Source organism: Mus caroli, unplaced genomic scaffold, assembly GCF_978045245.1.
Source record: "Mus caroli unplaced genomic scaffold, Mus_caroli_1 scaffold_20, whole genome shotgun sequence".
Classification (NCBI taxonomy): Eukaryota; Metazoa; Chordata; class Mammalia; order Rodentia; family Muridae; genus Mus; species Mus caroli.
In genome coordinates, this window is record NW_028227275.1 from 51,313,695 (window position 1) to 51,330,335 (window position 16,641).

Consider the following 16,641-nt stretch of genomic DNA (forward strand, 5'->3'; position numbering starts at 1 on the left):
CACCACCACCACCACCACCACCACCACCCAAAAAAGAATACCGATGTGTGCACTGAGGTCTGGTGGCTGAGAAGAACTAGCCATTTGGGAACAAGCATCACATATGAACTAACATGTGCCATGGCCCTGTGGCAGATGTGGGCCTGGCATGTTTGGGTGATGGCAGAAGGTCTTGGTAGCAATGGTTAAGTGAGCCACGCAGAAAGCAGTTGAAGCTGAGGTCATTGTTTCAAGTGGAGAGAGATGAGCCAAGGTCCGAGAAACCAGGGCAAAAGGTTTAGATGTCAGAGTGCAAGGGGAAACCACTGGTTTTTACCAAAGGCATGGTGGTATGATCTGACTTCTGCTTCATAAAGAATTAGTTGGGGGCTGGTGAGATGGCTCAGTGGGTAAGAGCACCCGACTGTTCTTCCGAAGGTCCAGAGTTCAAATCCCAGCAACCACATGGTGGCTCACAACCATCCATAATGAGATCTGGCGCCCTCTTCTGGAGTGTCTGAAGACAGCTACAGTGTACTTACATATAATAAATAAATAAATCTTTAAAAAAAAAAAAAGAATTAGTTGGGAGGACTGTAGAGGAATCATTAGAGAGATGCTGTGTAATGGGGGCAAGATGGAGGTGAGAGTCCAAACAGGAGACAGGATGGTTTCATCCCTATGTGATTTCAGATTAAACATCAGGTAGGGCAGCAGGGAGTAAGAGTATGACTCTTACTCAGTGGTGGTGCACACACCTTTAATGCCAGCACACGGGAGGCAGAGGCAGACAGATCTCTGAGTTTAAGGCCAGCCTGGTCTACAGAGTGAGTTCCAGGACAGCCATGGCTACCCAGAAAAACCCTGTCTTGAGGAAAAATAAAGAGTGACTCTCATTAAACTCTGAACCCTATTGACCTTGAACTGTACTGCCTAATACTACCAAGGTCACACATAACTAATTATGCTCAAAATAATTAAAATAAAACAAAGCTGAAAAATCAGGTGCTCAGTCTCCAGAGCCATATTTCAGATGCTCAGCTGCTATTGTGGCTAATGACAACACCTAGAGTATTTCCACCAATCTAGAAAGTTCTATGTAGAAGCACTTCTCTAGAGGGCACTCATTAAACCTTAGCTTCCTCATCTGTAAATGCAAATTGTAATAGTTCCTTCCAGACAGGTGGCGAATGCCTTTATTCTCAACACTAGGGAAGCGGAAGAAGGCGGATCTCTCTGAGTTTAAGGCCAGACCTACATAGATTCGGTGTGCGTTGGGCCTTGGGGGGGGGGGGGGGGGAGGGTAGGAGTGGGTGTGTTCCTCCCTAACAAAGACCTGCCGGAATTAACAGAGTTTAACACCTATAGGGTACTCTGTGCAGACTAGCACAGAGTATCCCTTTGTTACCTGGGATGGGGTGAGTACCAAAAGGAATAGGAACTATCTCTTAGATCTGGTACTGAAAACCCTCAGATTCATAATCTGGAACCCTACCTATCCCAGAAAGAAGTGAAAAGCGACTAATACCACGATTTAAGGCAAGGCAGTACCCAGGACACCACCGCCGCGTCGAGCGCCCCCTGCAGACGACGCGGCACCCTGCTACCCGAGGTTGCGGCTCTGGGCGTACCGCCAGAGGGCGCTGAGGGCGGCGGGCGGGGCACGGGGCAGGCGGAGGCCGGGCTAGGGCTGCGGGGAGCGAGCGTGAGGAGAGCCTGGCCGGACTGTACCGGGAGCCCAGCCGGGACTGTCGCGCGGGCCGCGCCGGCGATGCCGCGCCCCCGGGCCAGGCTGTAGCGGGGCTGCGGCCGGAGCGCACGCGCCGGGCAGGCGGGCCATGGAGGTGGTGGACGAGACCGAAGCGCTGCAGCGCTTCTTCGAAGGTGAGAGACCGCGGGGTTGTCTGGGCGATCAACCTCCTGCTCTGGGATAGGCCAACCAGTCTCCCTGAGGACAGGAGACCCACGGGGTTCCCACCATGCACCCAGAAAGCCTCCTTTTGGGCAGGGACTCTACTTCAGACTGGCAACAGCGAGGTGAATGGCTTCGAGATAGGGAGTCTCTAGATGTCTTCCCAAGCCCGTTGGATTTGGGTTTCCCGAATCGGCCTCCAACACCCAATTTCCTTGGGGATGGGTTCCCTTCTGTGCTCGGCTCTCCTCGAAGCCTTTCGGGTCCTGCGGTCCCTGAATGGTGATACTCCAACCCTCAGCACACTTCTCTAGTCTGAGGACGCTGCACTCCACCCATGCCAGCCTCTTTCTTACTCCATCTAGCCTGGGACTTCCCTTTCCTCTTAAGGCTGGGACCCCAGAGCCTAGCCTACCTTCTAGGAGCAGGGACCTCCTGACTGTGCTTCCTGGAGGCTGAGACATCCTTGGAGGCTGTCACCTGTCTTGGGCAATGCTGCTTCCTCCACTAAGTCTGAAATAAATGCTCCTCTAAGCAGCTACTACTTCCTTGCCTGGGGCAGGACCTTCTCTTTAGTGTGATTTCCTAGAGATGGAACTCCCTTGAAGCTGGCTGACATCTCTGTCACCAGCTACCTCTGCCCTAGGAGACCTCCAATGCTGTAAATAGCACCCCACCAGCCCCTATGAGGCGCCTCAGGGTGGGTCCCTCACACGTGACCCAGGAGCTGACCTGGTCCCCCCTCACCTTGACCTGAACTTCTCCAGTAGGATCTATGTACGCTCCATTATATATTTTTTCCTCACCTCCCCCACCTCCCAACCCCCACATTGATTTTAGAGTCTGGTCCTGGTCTAAATACCGCCTCAGCTTTTCCTGAACAGCCCCTGCCCCTCCCCCCCTGAAAGCTGGGTTCAGGAGGGAAGGGGCTGGTGTGGGAGGGGGAGGGGAAGTGCCGGCTGACATCTCCCAGCCTGCTGGGTTTCTCAGACCCTTATTGGAGAAAGAGGCACTTGAACACCTTTTGTATCTATCCCCACTATGTTGAGAAAGTATTCCCTGCCTCACCCTCTTCCTAGTTCCTCAGCTAACATCTTGCCCCTAAATACTGGTCGAGGCTTCCATGAGCAGAACCTGTTGCCCTCAACATACCAGGCTGGGACTGTGAGCTGCAGGATGGAAAAATCAAGAGCCAAGTTTAAAGCCCAGTGCCCACTTCCTGAGAGATTTCCCCACGCAAGAGGAGGACTTTATTCGTTTCTCTTTCCGTGACTTGGGGACCCACAGAATAGACTTTTGTCCAGTCCTACTTCTGAGCAGCCCAGGAGAAGACAGCTCTAGTCTCAGGTTAACTTCACACTAGGATGCTGAACACCCAGGCAGAACAAGTCTTGAGGCCTCAAAATGCTAGGCTTGGACTAAATTCAGTGATCTAGTCTGAGGCAGCTATACCATTTGAGGGTGCTAGACACCACCCCTCAGTCCCAGGAGCTCTCTGGGAGCTTCCCACCATTGTGCACTAGACTAAGAGTGCACAGGGACTTTGTGAGTAAAGACTCTAGAAGGAGAAAGGAGTCAGTGGTCCTTGTTGTGTACAAGTACTGATTGGGGGTGCCTAGTGTATGCTTGATGCCCCTAGTGACCCATGAACCAGGACTCCTTGGTTTCTGAAGGTATCCCTCCCCCACCCCACCCCCACCTGGGCTCTGGGCACAGGGGTGGGCCTAATTGGCCTGGACTCCTTACTTCTGAGCCAAACTTTCCCTCCTGGCCTGAGGTGGGGGGGTGGGGGGGTGGATGGAAGGCTGACGCCACAGCTTAGCCATGCAGCTGCCTGGCAGGGAGGCTGTGCTGCTCCCTCCAGAGAGATAAGAGGAGACTCAAGAATGTCTGTGGGGAGCAGGCGGGGTGTGGGGCCTGCTCAGGAGGGCCGGGATTCAGCAGTCTTCCAGAGCCTGGGAATAGGGGTAGGGTGGGTGGACACCTGGTTCAAGTCCTTAAGGCAGTGTGAGAGGGGAAGGCCTTGGCAGGGAATCCACTGGGTGGTGAGATGGAAGTTCTCGCTGTAAGGGAGCAAGCATAGAGCAGCGGTGTGCTCATAAACATATAAACATGAGTGCGCCCCTACTAGGAGGTGTGAAACCTTGTTTTGTCATTCCTCAGCCTCTGGTGGTAGTGTATGCTCTCACACTCAAATGGCGACCCTCAAGTCCTCATCCAGATTCCCACATGGCCTCAGCCATTCCCTCTAGGCAGTGGGTAGAAATCTCCGTGGTTTGGGTTCTGGGCTGGGAGACAGACTGGCCCTCACTGAAGGAGCAATCTAAAGAATAGTCCCTTCTGTCATGGCTCCCACTAGCTTTGCACACAGGGGCATGTCCTGCCCTGCTCTGGGTGGATAGTGAGACTGGGGGCTAAGGCGCTTTGGGCCTTTGGTGGGAGGCTGGGACAGAGCGTCCCCCTCGAGGCTGGTACAGCTGGGTCCCCGTGACTGCCCAGTTAATCCCCTGGAGATAGGCACCAGCCTTCTAGAGTAGAAGGCACAAGGCCTGTAGAGAGAGGACCCTTCAGACAGGATGCATTGGCTCCCAGCAGGTAACTGGGTCTAGGGGATGCCATATTGCTCTTCTGCTGAGTGGGGGAGGGGGGCCTTGACCTCTTAGAGCCAAGTCATTTTCACAGGACTTGACCAAGACCTCAAAGGCTGATTCATGCAGGGACACTGAGAGCTGTGTGGTCCTAAGTAGAGCCTCTCTGAGATTTCTTTTTTTTTTCCTCTCACCTGGCACATAGAACTCAGTGGCAGAGGTCTCCATTGGTGCCCCCAGCTCTGATGATCCTTCTGTCCCAATCCTGGGAAGGGGGCTATTTTAGATATAAGCAGAGGATTCTGGGTGGAGGCTGTGCTGATGGTGAGGCTAGCAGCTCATGTCCTCTAGCCAGGGTTCCCCAAAGCAGTTTTATGTAGGGCGTATTGGCAGTTTGGATATTGAAGGGATTTTGTCTCCAGCAAATTTTGAATAGCCCGAGAGGGCTTGGGGGCTGACATGGGCCTTGGAAGCCTCCAGGGCTGGAGGAGGAGGCCTGAGTTTCACTCTTTTTTAATCCAAGGGTGAGCTTGGACTGATACCTTCCCGTTTTCTTGGTAGGGTAAGTTAGTAGGACCTGCTGTTGCTTCTTCCACTCTTCCTCCTCCTCCTCCTCCTCCTCCTCCTCCTCCTCTTGCTCCTAGACTGGCTTTCTCTGTTTATCCTTGCATGTTCTGGAACTCACTCTGTAGACCAGGCTATCCTCAAACTCACAGAGATCCTCCTGTCTCTGTCTCCTAAGAGCTGGTGGGATTAATGGCATCCACCACCACCACTGCCCAGTTTAGAGTAGGAACTTCTAATTGGGCCATTTTTAGGCAACTAACAAACACCAATTCATGGTTTATGATGGAATGCACAAGGTAGACAGAGTTTTGAGTGGGAGGAGGGAGGGAGGAGGGGAATGGACCCATTTCTCAGTGGCCAAAACTGAGGCTCTCAGAGACAAGGTTAGCTGGGTGGTTGTCTAGGCTGAGTTCAGTCTCCAGCTTTGTCCTCTGCCATCAAGGAGGAGCAACCACTGAGGGACAGCATCCTTCATCCCTTCCAGAGGGCAGGAGTCTCATGTGGAGGCGACCTGGTAACTCAGGAGGGGAGGACACTACCTAACCATCTGTAGAAGCAAGCAGGGAGATGGGGGTAGCTCTATGGCCTCTGTCACCTAGCTGTCATTGGTGATGTACCCAGGAGCAGGTGGGTAAGGAGCTTTTCTTAACCCCCCAGATTCTCTTCCCTGGAGAACAGGCAAGAGGCCTCCTGGGTCCATCTGGAACCCGCCCTCAACTCCACCAAGGACTTGGTTACCCACCCCCAGTCCCACAAGCCTTCCGTCCCAGCCCCAGTAGCTATAGTGAGCCAATGGCTAGGCCCACCCTTTAGGCCCTGAGCCAGGTAGGAGGGGGGAGATGATAGAGAGTCTGACTCATCCCTGTTTCCCCACACCTATCACAGAGCTGCAAAACACAGGGCAGGCAGGAAATGCTCCCTGCCAATGAAGCCCATGGGTGATTGATTCATGTATATGTAAAGGAGCCGGGCGGGGGGGCGGGGGGGGGTGTCATGGAAAGCCACTCTCTGGGAGAGAGGTCAGGATCATATTAGGGATCAGGAAGGATAGTAACCAGTCCCTGGCCTTAGGCCTTTCCTAAGTTTGGGGATACCCAACTGAATAGAGTATTCCTTGGGGACCCAAGAAGGCTATTTGGGGACAGACCACTCTGGGTAGAATGGCATCTCCCTGGGAGATCTGCTCAGACAACTCTCAAAGGGTTACAGCTCTGGGGGTTTGGGGGTTGGCAGCAGAGGCTACTGGGTAACCACCAAGCTAGGCTGTTGATTGGCTGTTGCCCTCGGACTTTGCCCTCCCTGATAAGAACAAAGCAGAAATCATTAACTGGATTATTAACTGAGGTGGCCCCGCCCTGAGTGGGCAACCTGCCCTCCCTTCCTCCTACTCACGAACTCGGCCTCAGGCGTTCCACCGTACCTCAGTTTCCCTCAGTCGGGATGGCTGTTCTCCCGTTTCAAAGTCTCTAGCCATTATCACTGGGTGTCGGTGGCCCACTGCTCAGGAGCTGGGATAGCTGATTAGAGAATTTTGTGTACATACTAGTAGGCAGAGGGGGCTGCAGCTAGCCCTGTTACCCACATGGCCCATCTCTTTGGGTTTGTCAGTACAGTTGGCTGGACTCTACTGTCTCAGCTGTCAAAAGGCCACACAACTAGACTAGTTAGTGGTCACCTCTCAGAGCTTCTGTGGGGTTGGGTAAGACAGTGCCTATGAAGGGATGGTTCCCTGCCTCCATACAGCTCCATGAATATCAGCCCTATTTAACCTGCTTCCTCCCGTGGGCTTGCACAACCCCTTTGTGTGGCCTAGGATAGGTGGCATGTACCCATCTTCAGGATGGTTGATGTCTCAGACTTGGACTCATAGTTGACAGCTGGTGCTGTGTGCTTTGAGAAAGATCCCCACCCTCTCTGGTCTCCTTACTCCAGGAGAATGGCAGTCATAACCTGCTGCGTGTATTCAGTGTACGAGCAACTGTGACAGGCCTAGCTTTGCCTCATCTGGTGTCAGGTCTTGGTCCTGTCACACCAGTTGTGTCTGCCTCCTCCTCCATCTCAGAGACGTGGTACTTGTTCCCTGGAACAGAAAGAAACTTGGCCAGTCTTTTTTTTTTTTTTTTTTTTTTTTGGTTTTTCGAGACAGGGTTTCTCTTTATAGCTCTGGCTGTCCTGGAGCTCACTTTGTAGACCAGGCTGGCCTCGAACTCAGAAATCCGCCTGCCTCTGCCTCCCGAGTGCTGGGATCAAAGGCGTGCGCCACCACGCCCGGCGGCCAGTCTTGATCTTTGTGCGTAGAGCATCCTGGCTAGAGTATTCTCCACATGTGCCCTGGGAAGATAGTTTGTACAGCCTCTTTCCAAGAGGGAGGAGCTGAGGGGATGATGTACCATGTTCATGCAGGTAGCCACAGAAGCAGGAGTGGGATTCTGGCCACCTTTGGAGCCCTTCTGGGGTAGGTAGGGAAGGGGATCTCATTGCATACTGAGGGGCCTGGCCTGCCGAGAGCCATGAAAGATATCATCCAGACCTTGGTCTTTCTGGAGCGCACAGCCCTCATTTGAATGATTCAGGCTACAGTGTGTCAACAGGGAGACCCAAGGAGTACCAAGTGGAAGGGAGAGAAGGGAAGAGGGGCAGAAGAGGAAAGCCCCTGGGTGTTTGTTACTACTGCCTTGCACCCTTGAAATGGCAGCAAAAGGGCTGGGGATGTAGCATGGTTGGTAGAGTGTTTACCTAGCTGGCATGCATGTGCTGCCCCACCAAAGTCGTAAGTCCAGCCTGGGTTCCCTCCCAATTCCATACCAGCAACAGAAAAGTCCCCCATATCACCCACAACCTGCCTTCAGAGACAGCTCTTCCAGGGGATTCAGACTCTCAGCTACCCTTGGGCTATAGCTGCATCCTCCCCTGGTCCCCACACAGTATCACCTTGCACTCAGGATAACTGAGTCTGAGCTCAACACCAAGATGTTCCTGAGGCCAACCGATCTGCAGCAGGTTCCTAGGAAACCCATACACAGTTCTAAGAGAGTTGCTCTTTACTTTGGGGGGCACAAAGCTCTGACTCCACAGGCACAGAGAGCCCCCACCTGGTGTCTTTGACCCTTTCTCATGGGAACCAGGGTGGACCTGCCACGAATACCGTGGGAGGATTCTGTAGCGTGGGGAGCTTGGCTGTCTATCAAGTCCTCCTGATGATTTGTGCTAACACACCAGCAGGTCCCTTGGGAGTGCACTCCCAACAGACTGGCAGCATACACTGCATGTACGTACTACAGGGGCTCCTTCATTTATTCAGGAAGATTTCCTCAAGCACCGACTGCGAGTCGAGCGCAGTGCTAGTGTTCAGAGACAAGAGACATGTACCTCCCGCCATGTGCGTTTGACATTCTAAGGGACAAAGTCAACTGACAAGGTAATCCATACACACACACACACACATACACACACATCATTGATACAGGGTCTCCTGTAGCTCAGGCTGGTCTCAAACTTAGTATGTTCCTGAGGATGGCCTTGAACTTGTGATTCTCTTGCCTCTACTTCTGAGGGCTAGATTTACAGGCATACTCCACCACACCCACTTATTTGGTGTTGTGGATCAGGCCTTGGAGCCTCTTCTGAGTCTTTGGTGAACAACTGGGAGGGTCACAGACAGTCGTGACTTAGGCTTGAGGGTTTGTTAGGACCAGAGCTGCATTGCTCTCAGGTGTGGCTGCTGGACCCAAACTGACTGAGAACCTGATACATCAGTGCAGAGCTGCGTGCACATCCAAGCTGCAGGCATTCCATTGAGATGGCCCAGGTTGCGACTGGAAGCTTGAACAGGGCCAGCAAGCAGCTTTGGGTATCAATGAAGATAGTCTAGGTCAGAGAACTGTGACAACCCACTGTGCCTTACTGCTATGTGGACTGAGCGTAGCTTGGAGCGTAGTTCACCCTGGGAGACCGACCATAGCATTGGAGGTCCTCTGTCCATGCAGGCTAGGATGGAGGCACAGAAGGCATCCCTACTGGCGTGTGCTGGAGAAGCTACTTCACCCTGGGAGACCGACCATAGCATTGGAGGTCCTCTGTGGCTGGGTGACTGTCCAGGCAGGCTGGGATGGAGGCACAGAAGGCATCCCTACTGGCATGTGCTGGAGAAATTGAGTAGTACTGGTCACATACGTGGAGGGACTTAGGGGCGGGCAGGGGCCTTCAGAAACTCAAAGGTACAGAAGAGCTCAAAGGCACCAGGAAAGCTGCACTACCTGAGCAGAGGCAGGAGGGCAGGGATGGAGTGGGGACACTTGAAATGGAAGAACAGGATGCTATGTTGACCGAGGGATAGCTTTCTGAGGCGCTACCATGTACACTCCGTGGAGAAAGATGCTGAAGGTCTGCAAGTTCAAGGAGTCACTCTGCAATTAAGCAGAGGCCCATGTTGGCAGCCAGGCCTCTCAGAGGATCACACTGATGCCAAGGTGACAAGCATCCGACAGACAACTCGCCACTGGTGGAGCCAAGGTACCCTTAGATTCAGACACCTGAGGTGGACACTCTGGGCCTTCAGCCCTGGTGCCCTGGCCACCCTGAGTTCAGATCAGCCCACCCTGTCCATGGCCACGTGGCTGACGGGATTTCCGCCATGTTTGGGGTATGAATTGACAAGTACTCCATTGACGGGCAGGGGAGGGGGTAGGCAGGGTACAAGACTCCCACTGTGTTGTGTCTCCACCCTCCCCACCCGCCAGGACAATGGCCTAGACTCAGCCAGCAGCCACAGCTGTGGGGGGTGGGGGATGAGAAGGGGGACAGGGACGGGGAGGGGTCCAGGGTGGAGGGACCACCTGGGTCACTGCCTACTGCACCTGGCTTGAGTGTTCTGGTCCCCTTGATGAGTGGTCTTAAAAGAAGGAGAAAAGAGGGAACAGTTTTCCCACAGCCTGGACCCTGGCCTGCCTGGGAAGCAACTGCCTCTTCGAGTCTGGTTCTTGTTTCAAGCAGGTAATAAAGGATCTAATTAGTGTGGTGCCCCTGGGGGCGCCTCTTCAGGACAGTGTGGGACCTGGAGAGGCTCTGTCTAACCCTGGCCTGTAGGTCCTTCATGGGCCTGCCCAAGTCCCTGGCTCATCATCTTGCTCATTCATTTATTCTGTAGTTATTGATCATGGGATCCTTATGATCAGGGAGCCCTAGCCCAGTCCCTGTCCTGGAACTCTAATAGTCCCCACTCTCAGCTGTAGTCTCTCTGGTACAGTCGAGGGCATCTGCTTCATAGGAGAGATGCTCTTTAGAATGTGGAGGTCGGAATGTGGGCACTCACTCACCTTCCCCAGCGAGGTGTGAGCCAGCCAGAAGAGAAGGTAGACAGCCTAACGTGATCGTGATTGTACTAGAGGACAAAGGAAGAGTCAGGAGTTCACTTGGGTTAATAGAAATTTGCAGAAGAATGGGAATTAGCTTTCTCTAGAGGCAACAGCATATGCAAAGTCCCTGTGGGTGGCATGTTTGTCCCTTACAGGAAGGAAGTGGGAGCTGGGCTCCAGAGAGAGCCCCACAGGGGAGGAGGCTGAGGGGAAGCCGAAGGCAGACACTGTCAGGAGGAGCCCTGGGTTTACCATTTGCTGGGCAAATTTGTTGGAGGGTTTGGAGAGGAGGAGGAGGAGAGATTCTGATCGGTGACACTAGGGTACCGCTCCTTGGCCAGTGACAGGCCAGGGCTCACTGTCCAGGGGGTCTTGAGGATTAGAGAGGAGATTCCGATCCTGTCTGCAGACTTGCAGGCTCTCCTCATTGGGATCTAGTGCTCCTCGGATCTTTTGGCAGTGGGGCAATGGGCAGCACTCCTATAGTGTACCTTGAGGGTTGTGCCCTCTCCTGGACCCCCCCTGGGGGTTAGAAGGAGCCCTGCTTCAGCCTCAAGATCCCCAGGCTCCTGCAAGCCTCCATGACACAGATCCTCTATTGTAGTTCTGGACCCCTGCATGGAGTCTGGGCAGTGTGGGGAGAAGACAAGGCTTGTGGGGAGAAGGAGGTGCAGGTGGGGGTCCTGCATGCCTCAGGAACCCTCAGCTTCTCCCCCCTCCAGAGCCCTAGACCCACCTCACTCTGCCATCAGCCTCCTCCTCCCCCCTCCGTCCTCCTGGACCCTGGCACGAGAGGGTCCCTCCTCCCCTAGCCACATCTGGTTCTTGTTAGGGTCTCCCAGGATGCCTGGGCCTGAAGGCCCCATCCCCCGGGGGAGGTGGACAGCAGGATTAGGGGCGATTAGGAGTGCTCCTGGCCAGGGAAGGAGGAGCCCAAGAGGAGGGGCGAGGATGGTTATAAACAGCAGCCCATGACCGCATCAGCCCATCACTCACCCAAGGTGCCAAGTTCAGTCTCAAAAACCTGCAGCTTCAGCAGCTGGGGCAGTGTGGGGGTGGGGCTCTAGGCCCTCCTCCTGTCTTCCTCAGAAATCTTTAGCAATGCTGTGGGGCAGGGACCAGGCTAGGGGAAGACACAGAAGCAGCAACTACACCTTTCTCCCTGGGAGCAGATTGACTCGTTTTCCCGTGTGGCTTTGGAGTGAGGAGTGGGGTTTTTGAACAATAGTAGTTCATGGGAATGGTTGAGCGGTGAAATGCAGTTCGTCAAGAGTCTCCATCATTGTCACCAGCATGGTGTGAGTTCAGAAGGACTGCTAGGCACTTCTTTATAACCTACCATCACCAACAATGTCATTTTTCTCGTACGATGGGTTGGTAGGATTTAGTGACACAGTGTGTGTGAAGTTGACAGGATGCCTCATATATAGCAAACTGGGTGATGAGTGTGGCACACAGTAGGTCCTCAGTTATTGGGATCTGTGGCTATCAGGAATGGGTGAGGTGGGGTTGGAACTTGGGCAGACAGATTGACCATGTACAGCCCCACAGAGCATGGCCAGCAAAACCATGCATGGTGGGTGGGTGCCCTCTGTTCTCAGCTGGAGTGAGCCTGGGTGGGGGGTCATCACGGAGCACCAGCAGCGTGTGACTCCTAGGAAGGCTTAGCCGCTCATGCTCATTAATTCATTAATCACCTCAGCGGGGCTCAGCATTCTTCAAATGCCAGACTGGGGCCAGGGAGGGGCCTGGGCTGGGGGCTCGGAGACCCCAAGGTGCTGGGGTAATGGAGGTAAAAACAGCCCCTCCATTTGGACGGCTCCCACTGTGTGCTGAGCACGATCTATGTCTTTGCAGCTTTGCGAAGCCATCACAGTTGCCCCATGAAACAGCTGTTCACCCCTCCCCCACTTTCCTAAGAAGGATACTGAGGCCCAAGGAGGGGATGGCTTCAGGTCACACAGCAGGAATGGCTGAGTTGGGTGACTCAGGTGCCAACCCAGGATTTAAGGCTTTAGACTGGAGTCTAGAGGGTCCTTCCTGCCTCAGTGGAGCTGGCCAGCCTGAATCTGCAGTGTGGGTGGGGTGTCCTCCATTATCAGGGTTGACGCATCTCTCACGTCAGCCCCCTTATCGCTTCCCCCTCTGGCTACCCCCCTCCTTGCTCCACAAGGTGACCCTGGGAGAGGAAAAGCCATCGCCACCTCCTCTCCTTTCTTACCATGATCAGGAGCCCTGGGCTGCCTTTTCTTTGTCCTTCCCCCTCAGGGGCTGAGGCCCCTGGGAAGGGCCCAGGAGAGGATAGCAAGCAGGGTAGGTAGCAGGTGAGGGGTGGAGGAGCAGAGCTCCTTCCTGTATGAGGCAGGACAAACTGAGCCTCCCTCATCCTCTGTTTCCTCTGGAGTGTTGGGGCTGAGCACCCCATCTCCATCACAGAGGCGGCCGGCCTAGCCACCAGAGATGGGCCTTGCTGACACTGCGGATCTTGCTCTCAGGATCTCCCTGGAGCTGGTGCCTGGGGTTCGGTGATTCCTTGATTCCTGAGCCCCAGGATGTATGTTTTGCATAGCCAGGCCTCATGCTTCTTTCTGTGTGCTCAAGGCTGGGTCTTCAGGGCAGGAAAGACATTCTGGGTCTGAGAGGGTCCATCCTAGGGTGGTATGACCTTGCTTGCTTCTTGGAGCACTCTTCTGTAAGATAGAAGGACAGATGAGGGGGAGGGAGATGATCCTGTCATATAGATAAAGAAAGGACAAGAGTGGCTTCTCTTGCCCCCAAACCCATACATGGGGCTATTGACTGCCTGGGAAATTGGGCGTGTCCTTGAGGTTTGTGGACAGATGTTATTTTTGGAGAGGCATTGGAAGAGTGGACTGTGAAGGGCCATGCAAAGAGGGGAGCTAGGTGAAAGGTTTCAGAGAGCCTAGCCTGAGGAAGGGTGGTGGGCCCTAGGCCTGGGGTCTTCAGGGAGCTGTTTCAAGCCCAGTTGCCTCTGCTTTTCAGGCCATGACATCAGTGGTGCCCTGGAGCCCTCCAATATAGACACCAGTATCCTGGAGGAGTACATTGGCAAAGAGGACGCCTCTGATCTGTGAGTCACCTCATCCGAGACCTCTGGGCAGTTCCCCGAGGGAGGGGACGGAACTTCCCCTCAGGCTGGGGACCTGGGGGCTGAGCTCCTCCATTCCCCACAGCTGCTTCCCTGAGATCTCTGCACCAGCCAGCACTGCCTCCTTCCCCCACGGGCCACCGGCCATTCCCGGCTCCAGCGGGCTCCACCATCTGAGCCCCCCTGGGAGCGGACCATCCCCTGGGCGCCATGGCCCCCTCCCACCCCCGACCTACGGCACCCCACTCAACTGCAACAACAACAACGGCATGGGCACCGCCCCTAAGCCCTTCCTGGGGGGCTCTGGGCCTCCCATCAAAGCAGAGCCAAAGGCTCCCTATGCCCCAGGGTGAGTGGGGGCAGGGAGTGGGTGGGGACAGGATTTAGGGGCACAGCGTTCAATGTCCAGCAGATGTTGGCCCCTGAACTCAGTGGGAAAGGGCTTAAATGACAGACTCCCTTGGGGAGGTTCAGATAGGGGTGACACCAGGGCTGACAGAGGTTTCTGTGTTTTGTTCTGAGGCAGTGATGATCAGGGTTCAGAGGAGGACTGTGATAGGGTAGTGCTCCAAAAGTCTCAAAGCAACATAGGGACAGAAGAAGAGAGGTTTGGGACCCCCAACTGCCACTCACAGGAACCCCACCTCATGTATGCACACTCACTGCGTTCAAGCACACTCCCGTGCCCCATGTACCTATGGAACATCTAGCTGGCAATTTCTGTATCCAGAGAGTTGACTGTACCTCAGGTATGGCCTTGCCTTGTGGAGCCAAGGTCAGTTACATCCTGAGGAGGCTTCTTCCTGCCAGGCTCCTTCATCTCCCCAAGACCACACCGATGTCCTGGGCCAGGGCTGATCCCGAGTCTGGCTTTGACCACCTGCAGCCATAGCCTAGTCAGCCTCCAAACCCTGTGGTTCTCAACCTTCCCAATATGACCTTTTAATACCGTTTTCCATGTTATGGTGACCCTCCCCTCCCAACTATAATTATTTTTGCTGCTACTTCATAACTGTAATCTTGGTACTGTTATGAATTTTAATGTAGATATGCGATATGAAGGCTATCTATGAAAAGGTCATTTGATCCCTAAAAGGGTCAGGACCCACAGGTTGAGAATCATGGTTCCAGCACATGCTCCAGGGGAAATACCCAGAGCCAGGGTTCACCAGGCTCTCCACAGACCTCAGTGAAGCAGGGCAGAGAGAGGTCTTGTCTTTAGGTACAAAAAAGCTACAGGATGCATAGCTGATGCAGTGCCTAGCAGTCTGGTTCTCCCATTTGTTGGCCTCTGAGCTTGGTGATGCATGACCTCTGCCACAGGCTGCATTTCCTCACCTGTAAAATGAGCCCCACATTCATGGTGGAAATTAAGTGGGAGAAAGCAGAGAGGAGGTTTTGGGTAGATACTCAACATTGTGATCAGGGACCCCTAAGTACCTGGCTTACGGTGACCATACTAGAGGCCAGGTACACAGTGCCAGGGGCAAGCCTTGGCTGCTTGAGGGTGTCTCTAAAAGTCAAGCTACCGAGGGTGGAGGGGAAATAGCTTAGGTTTAGCAGGCACAAGTGAGCTCCTTCCTTGGCCTTCTCTGAATTTGCTCCAGGTGGCCCTGGTAGGACTTGTCCGGAGTCTAGGTATCCTGGTTTAGGCTTTGTTCTAAGTGATAAAACAAGACAGACACATGCCCTCCTCCATCATGGGTGGCGAGAGAAGTATAGATGTATCACAGGGCTAAGGGTGCTGCTCAGTGGTAAAGTACTTTCTAGAGTGTGCAAGGATCTAGATTCTCTAGCACTATACAAAGTAAAATAATCCACTCCAAACAGGAAATAACCAGTGAGAAGATGAAACAATGCAGGGTCATGTGGGCTGGGACTAGAGGGTGTGTGAGACCTTGACCTATTGGAGGATCCCAAGAACACTGTTAGGAGAGGAGGGCCGGGAGCAGGTGGGAGATGGACTTGGAGTGGGACAGAGCTGGGTCAGCCCAGGGACTGAGGCCATAGTAATGGGTCGGAGGTCCTATCCTGTCTGCTTTTCCATATTACCCTTAGATAACTTTGTTTTAGGGTCCGCTTTTTTTTTTTTTTTTTTTTGAGACAGGGTTTCTCTGTGTAGCCCTGGCTGTCTTGGAACTCAGTCTGTAGACCAGGCTGGTCTCAAACCTAGAGAGATCTTTCTCTATGTCCCAAATGCTGGGATTAAAGGTGTACATCACCACTGACTTAGACTTAGGGCCACCCAAGATCTCTTCATGTACGCTGGGCAAATGCTCAACCACCACACTATATCCTGGGTTCCTTTTTTCCCTGTGTGTGTGGGTGTGTTTATTTTTATTAATTTATTTTTATTTTATGTGCACTGGTGTTTTTCCTGCACGTATGCTTGTGTGAGGGTGTCAGATCTTAGAGTTACACACAGTTGTGAGCTGCCATGTGCATGCTGGGACTTGAACCCAGGTCCTCTGGAAGAGTGTTTTGTGCTCTTGACTGCTGAGCCATCTCTCCAGCCTCCCTTCTTTTCACTTTTTGAAACCTTATTTTACTGACTAGCCCAAGTAGGCCTTGAACTTGTGGTCCTCAGTCTTGAGTCTCCTGAGTACCTTGGGGTACATTGTATGCACCATATTAAGGGTCCTGAACCAATTTCAGAGATGTGGTGAGGCCTTCACAAGTAGGGGTGGAGGTGGGAAAGAAGTGGCCAACTTGTCCGGGGATGTAGTATAATTCTGCGGTCAGAGAAGGAATGTGTCCATGATGACCCTGAGCCTTTCTGGTGGTCCCTGGCATAGTAGAGGGGAGCCTCTCTAGATGTGGAGATGAGAGATGACCAAAAGTTGGGTCTCTGGACAGCCACAGTCTCTCCCTCTGGGCAAGTACATGTTTTGTACAGGACGTGTTGACCTCTGGGCTTGAGTTTGTTCTTTTGCCCGAACCACTGATAAAATAAAACTTGCAAGAAAAAAAAAAGAGCCCAGGCCCAGAAATACTGGCTCCCTGCCCAGTCCACACCTGCCTCTGGCAAGGCAGCTCCTGGTGACCCACTGAACCTCCTCAGACCCAGCCCCCAAGTCCTAGGACTTCCAGGAAGCTGGAAGCTTTGGTGGGTGCCCAAGAGAGGTGGATGCC

General features: G+C 53.6%; 1 protein-coding gene across 1 annotated transcript in view; it reads left to right on the top strand.

Moving 5' to 3' along the window:
* Positions 1-1,691: 1,691 nt before the first annotated feature.
* Myrf (myelin regulatory factor) overlaps positions 1,692-16,641 on the top strand; it is a 32,269-nt gene continuing 17,319 nt past the window's right edge. Inside the window, exons 1-3 of the mRNA XM_021151952.3 lie at positions 1,692-1,863; positions 13,404-13,491; positions 13,595-13,858. Coding sequence (XP_021007611.1) covers positions 1,818-1,863; positions 13,404-13,491; positions 13,595-13,858 — 398 coding nt within the window. The 5' untranslated portion in view covers positions 1,692-1,817. The remainder of the gene's footprint in view (positions 1,864-13,403; positions 13,492-13,594; positions 13,859-16,641) is intronic.